Source organism: Cebus imitator, unplaced genomic scaffold (assembly GCF_001604975.1).
Source record: "Cebus imitator isolate Cc_AM_T3 unplaced genomic scaffold, Cebus_imitator-1.0 Scaffold2, whole genome shotgun sequence".
Classification (NCBI taxonomy): domain Eukaryota; kingdom Metazoa; phylum Chordata; class Mammalia; order Primates; family Cebidae; genus Cebus; species Cebus imitator.
In genome coordinates this window covers 720,160-728,037 of record NW_016107317.1, presented here as the reverse complement: position 1 = coordinate 728,037, position 7,878 = coordinate 720,160, and the positions used below count along the sequence as shown (strand labels likewise).

General features: G+C 46.3%; 1 protein-coding gene across 1 annotated transcript; it reads right to left on the bottom strand.

Annotated features, from left to right (window-relative positions):
* Positions 1–2,210: 2,210 nt before the first annotated feature.
* On the bottom strand, positions 2,211–7,491 carry CDKN1B (cyclin dependent kinase inhibitor 1B). The gene is made up of 3 exons (XM_017528060.1): positions 6,300–7,491; positions 5,656–5,785; positions 2,211–3,537 (listed from the first exon to the last, which is right to left on the bottom strand). Exons 1-2 carry the CDS (start codon positions 6,772–6,774, stop codon positions 5,664–5,666), a joined length of 597 nt encoding a protein of 198 aa, XP_017383549.1. The 5' UTR covers positions 6,775–7,491; the 3' UTR covers positions 2,211–3,537; positions 5,656–5,663.
* Between the last annotated feature and the right edge of the window lie 387 nt (positions 7,492–7,878).

Below are 7,878 nucleotides of genomic sequence, written 5' to 3'. Positions count from 1 at the left end.
CAGCCTGAGAGGCCGCTCGCCCCGCTCCCCGCCTGTGAAGCCCACGTTCCCGAAGTCCCCCAAGCACGCCCCCAAGTCCTCATTTCCCCGTCCCAGGCCCTCGCGCCGGGCAGCCGGGGGTGCGATGGGGGGACGTTGCCGAGCGGGGGTGAGGGCGCAGGGGACCCCCGCGGGCGGCAGTGGCGCTGGGCCCGGGCTGCGCGCCGCTGTGGCCCTCCTCGGGCGCGGGCGAGCCGGGCGGGCTTTCGAAATGCGCGGGGCTGCGGATCATTGGAGCCCGGCGTAGGGGTGGGAGCGGGCTGCCGCGCCCGAGGGTCCACGAACTCCGGACGGCGCTCCTCTTAGCTCGGATATCCCCACGGCCCAGGAGGCGGCCGGTTACTCAAGAGGAGCGTCCGTTTGTGGAGAGGAGTGGGGGCTTTCGCTGCTATCTCAGCGCAGAGGAGAGGATGAGGGAGAAAAGTTTCTGAGAAACCGCCCAGCCCAGCTGTGTGGCGGAGGCGCGGCCGCCCTGCGCGGCCTGCGGGCGCCCGGGCGCGGGAACTCTGCGCGACGACGGGGGGCAGTGCGGGGTCTGCACGTTACAGATGGGGAGCAAGACTTGATGGCCTTTTCGTCCCGAGGCACCAGCCAGCCCGACCTTGCAATTGCCGCGGCAGGCAGGCGCGGGACTGCGGGGCCGTTTGGGGAGACGACGGCGCAGTGGCCTGGGTAGCCGGGCCAGGGGTGGCAGGCGCGGGCGGCCGCATCCCCGCAAAGGGACTTTCGCGGCGGCCCCAGCAAACCTGGTCGCGGGGAAGGACGCGCTGAACTGTGGGTCACTTTTGGAAGCTTGACACAGGCAGGTACAGGACGAAGGATACGGTGACTCGAGGCTGCGTTCCTGTGAACGTGCCTGGCGCGGCGAGCATCCACTTCTCCCTGGCCCGCATTCCCTAAAATGCAATCTCTCAAAATTCTCTTTAAAGAGACCTCTTTACGAAAGGAGATTGGGGTGCCTGCAGCGATTCAGGTGATATTTTTTCCACTGTTAGAGATACTTTCTGAATTATCTTTTTTTTACTCAGAGGAACTTTCATTATTCTCTGACCCTCCACTCCTTCCTCCCCATTTCGAATTGTTTTTCTTGCTCCCTCAGTCTGTTTCTGAAAAACACTCTTGGATGCGAGTTTTAAACAAAATCACAAAACACCTTTAGTCTTTCATTAAAATAATACCTACTTGAAGGATGTGGACCAGCCACTAAAGGACCTATATTTCCCTTCCAGGAGGCCGGAGTCCAACCTGCTCAAAAAAAAAAAAAAAAATCTTAGGGTCAAAAACTGTTGAAACTATTATTTGAGAGCTCCTTTTGGGGTACGATGAATGGAAATGTAGATATTTGAGCAAAACAATTTAACCCAAATCCGGATTTTTACGATTTACCCACTTCTAGAGTAAATAAGTCCTACAGCTAATTTACTATTACACCTTAAACACATTTTTTTAAATGTGGAACTACAGGAAATCATTTTAGTAATCTGACTTTAAAAATGCTTTCTCTTATACTTTTTTCCTTCGGTAAAAAATACATATCTGCTGTATGGATATGGAGACTCAAAACCCTCAGATTTGGTTACTTACATTAGCCAATTTTGGGTTGTGTAGATTATAACAAGGACATTTAGAAATTGAAATAATTTTTATATGAAAACCAGTTAAATTTCAAAAATAACTACCTAGTGTAGAGTGCACACCAATTTCTTAAGGGCCCCTGTGTGAATATTTTAAGCAAGATTTATATATTAGATGGTCCAAACAATTGCTTTAATTCCTCATAACACTTCTCGTGTGTAAATACAGAGAAGTCACCATGTTACTTTCATTTTCAATCCTCCAAATGTGTATCAGTCTACACTTATGTAAGGATTTTTTGGTTCTGACATGTTCATATCCTAGAAGACATTTTCACTAATGCAGACTTTGACAATCATATTCATATGAAAATGTAGCTTTTCCATTTTCACCTTCTAAAGTTTTGTCCACCCACACAGAGCTAAGTGGAAAACACTAACTGCTAACTACATACGGACTACATAAAACATCATCTGGGTTGTGGGCCTGAATTACCTAGAAATTTACCACTTCACATTTACATTTGTGTAAATATGACTAGAATGCCAGGTCAAACACCTCGTTTGCTAAAGCACATTACCATTTGACTCAATGAATAGCTATGGAAGTTTTCTTTATTGATTGCTTAATGTGTAACAATAATTGGCATTCTTTTCACACATTACAAAAAATTATACTTGGCTCAGTATGCAACCTTTTAAGCATAGCCATATTATTTAACAAAAGAGGAAGAAAACCTATTCTACCCAGTACAGCATTTACAAATGCACAAAACATGCCACTTTGGCTTGTATATTGTCTAGATTAAAAAAAAAAAAATCTTTTAACATAAATAAGTTAGTATAATTTTTCAGTGTTTTTACAGAGTTATGTACACAGGTACACTTCAAATGGTTTTTTCATACACAGGCAAAGAAATACTGTTTAAAGATGTAGTATCCTTTTCACTTATCCTACAAGTATGATTTTCTCTGCATGAACCTTTCTTTAAAAATACCACTTTCCTTTGGATAAATGGACAGAGTAGGAAGCTTTAAATTAAAAATTATTTCATTTTTTAATGTGAAATTACAGATCTTTAAAAATATCGAGGAATTTAGAATTATTTTGATTGTGCTTACACAGCTCAAAATGAAAAGAAAATGAAGAAATTTTGTCAACGAATTGAATAAAAGCAGATGGTCAATTCTGAACATTCAAAACTGCCCCCAAGCACCTCGGATTTTTGGCCCAAACCACCTGGAGTGATTACCAATCTGCTAAATAATTAACTGTGAAATTCCAACTTTAAGAGAGGCTGTGGAGGGCACTCAGGGTAGATTGTTGCTTTTTTAAAAAAGCCATATGCAGCTATCTAACAATTTAGATAACTTAGGAGATCACCAGATCACCAAGTGAGAATAAACTTCCTATAAAAATAAAGAGCAATTATCTTTAGCCAGTGTTCAAATTTTGGCAATTTTTTAAATGAAGTATCAGCCATCTCTGAAAGGGACATTACATCTTTAAAGAAAACACCCTTCCCCAAAATTGCGTCTCTTCATGCAAGTCAAATATTTATCTACTTGCTGTAAATCAAAGCAAGCTCTTCATACCCCCCCTCCATGTGAGTTCCTCAGCCCCACCCCACCCTCCCTTCCCCAAAGTTTATGTGCTACATAAAAGGTAAAAACTATATACACAGGTAGTACAATGAAGCAAATAAGGAAAAACCTAATTGCATAATGCTACATCCAATGCTTTTAGAGGCAGATCATTTAAGAGTGCCTAAAATTTTAGTGTTATTGTGTTGTTGCTTCTCAGTGCTTATACAGGACGTCCATTCCATGAAGTCAGCGATATGTATTTTAAAAATTGTCATGTCTATCTTCCTTGCTTCATCAAGCAGTGATGTATCTGATAAACAAGGAAACATTCTTAATCCTGCAAAAGAAAACAAGACAGAAGAATTAGAGGAAAACCACTAGAGTAATGTTACCAATAGACTACAGGAATTATTTTATCAGTACGTTAGTGTGGAAATAAACTTGATGGGAAAAAACGTATGTACTCTTAAGTTTGATGACTACACTCATCTCCACCTAATATTCTCTTAACTGGATTTTTTTTCTCTCTCCGATGTGTGTACTTTTGTCTAGAGCAGTGGTTCTTAACAGTGGGCAGTGTTGCCCTTGCCCCCAGGGAACATTTGGCAATGTCTGGAGACATTTTAGGTTGTCACACTGGGGTAGAAGATGTTGCTGGCATCTAGTGGGAAAGGCCAGGGATACTGCCAAACAATCTAAAACGCACAGGGCAGTTTCCTACAACAAAGAATTACTCCGCCCAAAATGTCAGTAGTGTAGAGGTTGAGAAACCCTAGTCTAAAGAATCTAGGTCACAGACAAGTGGGAAAGAAACAGGAAAATTAGGAAACTGTAATAATTAAGGGTAAAAATTTACAAATTTTTTATTTAAAAAATTAAATTTTTTTAAAATTTAAAAAATTATTTCTCTCCTGTGACAGTAAATTTTCTAAATTTGAAAAATGATTGGGAATAAAAATTACAAAGGCCTTCCAGAAGAAAATTTTATTAACATCATTTTCAAAATATTTTTTTATTCATACGCAGAATTTACTCATGAATTCTTTTGAGTAAGTTCTTACTAATATTTCTAGTATTCTTTGAACTGGCAATATTACTAACAAATGCCTCTCTGCATGTCAGAATGGGGCCAGATCAAAATCCAGGTCTGATTCTCGTGGCTCATCTGATGAGCTAGGTTACAAGTCACAAACCAACAGGAGCTGCGAGTGTTAAGGTTGCTTCGGGAAAATTTTCACCTAATTTTCTCACTTCATATGGTGCTATGAAACAGAGGTTCTATAGTACCGTTTTGGATAAGCTCTGAAAAATACAAGGTATAGTGAAATCGAATACACAATTTAAAGACACAACAAACCTGAATCCCACCTTAATCCCTGTTAAAATTTTTATAAATGAGGACTTAATAAGTTAACATCAATATTTATTAAGATCACCTCATATGCTAAGCTATGTATGTGCTTTAAAAAAGAAAGAGGTCACAGTCTTGGTCTATGAGACGCTAACAAACTGTTAATATGTATGTTAATTCGATAATTATGACTAGCTAATCCATGTATATTTGGGGGCTGAATTATTCAAATTAGCTATTAACGGTGATCAGATTCTTGAGTACAGAAAAATCTCCACTTCCTTTGTGCTGGGTTGACCCACGGTCACCAGTCTTGATATTTACTACCCATTTCCCCTACAAATATCGAAATCACCCTATTACAGCACAATTAGCATACACTGGCTGACGTGTTCATGGACTGCTTACTGACAGAGTTAATTTAACTTCTGCTTTGCAACTTCAATGTTCCCAGAAATTGAGAAACTTTAGTAATTTTTTTATCTTTCCATTTTGTTTTTTGTAAATACTGATTCCTTCTCTCTACAAACTCTCTAGAACAGGTAAAGTGAGCGTTTATGAAAATGTCAAAGATAGAACACAACATAGCACCCTATTCACATCTCTAATCCCTTGCATCACCCAAAGGTGAGCAATTTCTACCAAATATTCCCCTCAAAATTTAAACTTAATTATGTATTTGCCATTTTTCCATGTATGGCTCAAAAATGTTACTGACTCAAGCTGAACCTCTGGGAAATTAATTCTCATGAAGTGGGACTGAGGGAGTACCCCAATTCTTGTTCAGATGAGGAGAGAACCCATTGTTATATGTTTCAGTGGGACTCACAGAAAAATGACTTTCCTACCCGATGGGGCCTTGGTTACAGTAGCTGCTCTGGTCTACTATTTCAAGAGAAAGTATCTTCAGGCAAAGAAACTTTGAAGAATTACAGTATCCCCAGTGATTCCGAGCCTTCCCAATCGCTACTTTTTTGACCTCACGAAGTATAAACAAAACAAAACCCCCCAGGCTTTTAATCTGCCAGCAAACAGTAAGATCAAGAATCGTGAGTTCTGAAGGCCCTGGGTTCCAGTGCGTGTTCCTTTACTGATCAAACCCACCGAGCTGTTTACGTCTGACGTCTTCTGAGGCCAGGTTTCTTGGGCGTCTGCTCCACAGAACCGGCATTCGGGGAACCGTCTGAAACATTTTCTTCTGTTCTGTTGGCTCTTTTGTTTTGAGTAGAGGAATCTAAGAGTGGGGGAAATTTTTAAAAAGAACACACAATCTTTAATAGAAAAAACAATGGATGGCAGAAGTTGGCCCGATATTTAGGGGATAAAAAACCCACTACTTCCACCCACAATCCTGGATCCGTCATCCCAAATGGCCTTTAAGGGCACAAAATGAGGTTGTTTTCAAAAAACAGAAAGTGCATTCTCCGCCCCAGAGCGCTCTCGCTAGCCAGGAGGCGGACCATTGATAAACATCCCAACTTTGTCACAGACCTAAGGCTGGCTAGTGGGAGGGACCGCGATGTCTTAAATTAGGGAAATTATCGGATCTTACCATCTCCAGTTTCTGACTTAAAAGTTACAAATAGACAAGCAGAGGGTCAGGTAGCACTGGAAACCTAAGACCAATAAAGTTCGCTCTTCCAAAGCTAAATCAGAATACGCCGGAAAGCAAACTGAGGTTAACACCCTCCAGCAGGGAAAGCGGGGCCCCAGACACAGACAATCTACGGTTGGGAAGGGGCCATTACCGTCAGCTGCAGGTCGCTTCCTTATTCCTGCGCACTGCTCCGCTAACCCCGTCTGGCTGTCGGACGGATCAGTCTTTGGGTCTACCAAGTGCGTGTCCTCAGAGTTAGCCGGAGCCCCAATAAAAGGCGCCGCCGGGCGGCTCCCGCTGACATCCTGGCTCTCCTGAGCCGGCACCTTGCAGGCGCCTTTGGGGGGCCGCGGGGGTCTGTAGTAGAACTCGGGCAAGCTGCCCTTCTCCACCTCTTGCCACTCGTACTTGCCCTCCAGGGGCTTGTGATTCTGAAAATCGAAATTCCACTTGAGCTGGCTCGCCTCTTCCATGTCTCTGCAGTGCTTCTCCAAGTCCCGGGTTAACTCTTCGTGGTCCACCGGGCCGAAGAGGTTTCTGCAAGCCGAGGGCTTGGGGTGCTCCGCCTGCCTGGAGTCCATCCGCTCCAGGCTGGGGCTCCCGTTAGACATTCGCACGTTTGACATCTTCCCCCCGGGTCTGTAAGGCCGCCTCTCTAGTACTCTCAAAAACAAAACAAAACAAAACGCCCCTACGCAGCCCGAACCCCACTCGGGAGCCCAGCGACTGCCCTCGGAGCCAAAAGACACAGACCCGGACGAGCCACGGCCCGAGCTACAGGAGCGCGCAGGGTCTGCGGGAAGGTGCTGCGGGGGAGCCCCTGCCCAGCCGCCGAGAGTCTCCGCTGATCAAGTGGACTGGCGAGTGGGAGGGCGGGGAGGGGAGGGGACCAGGCAAGCGGAGGGGGTGGCAAAGCCCGTCCGAGTCCGGGCGGTGCAAGCCCGCGAGTCCCGCGAACCCAGACGCTCTCCAAACCTTGTTGGCGTCGGAGTCGCGGAGCCGTGAGCAAGCGGGGACAGGGGAGGGGGCGAAAAACACCCCGAAAAGAGGAGCCCCCTTTTTTAGTGGCCCAATATGGCGGTGGAAGGGAGGCTGACGAAGAAGAAAATGATTGACACGGCTAGTCTATTTAAACAGAGGAGGAGATCCATTGGTTGCGGCGCCGGGAGCCGCCCCGCCGAGGCTGGCTAGCGCAGCCTTAAGGTGGCCCCGGCGCGGTTCCGCCTCCTCCCCGCGTTCCCGAGCGCGCCGCCTCCCCAAGCGCCGCCGGGAGATTGGCTGGTCGCGTGACTGCTAGAGGTGTACTGCTGCCAACAAACCTGCTCTGGCTGGCCTCGGAGAAATTAAAATTAAGACAAACTAGCCAAACGGCCGGGAACCTGGGGCGGGGCCTGGGGTTCGGGGTCCCGCGCTGCGCTGGTGGGCACGCCGCTGCGCCTAAGTCCCGACCTCCGGCTCCTCGCCCGGGAAGCTGGGGGCCTAGACCAGAGGACCTCGAAGGTCACCAGCAGCTCGCTTAGAGCCGGAGTGGCGAGCTGCCCCCAGCTCAGCCTTCCCCAGTGGCCCCCACCTCGCGGCCTGTGGGGGAGGCCGTGGAGCGTTTGCTGGGGGGGGGGCGGGGGAGGCTGGGCACCGCCCCTGCCGGTTTGCCTTAGCTGGGGGTGGGTGGAGGCGGTGGGCAGTGGTTCGCTCAGCCTTAACCCAGAAGTTTCTGCCATCCGTGGGGAGCT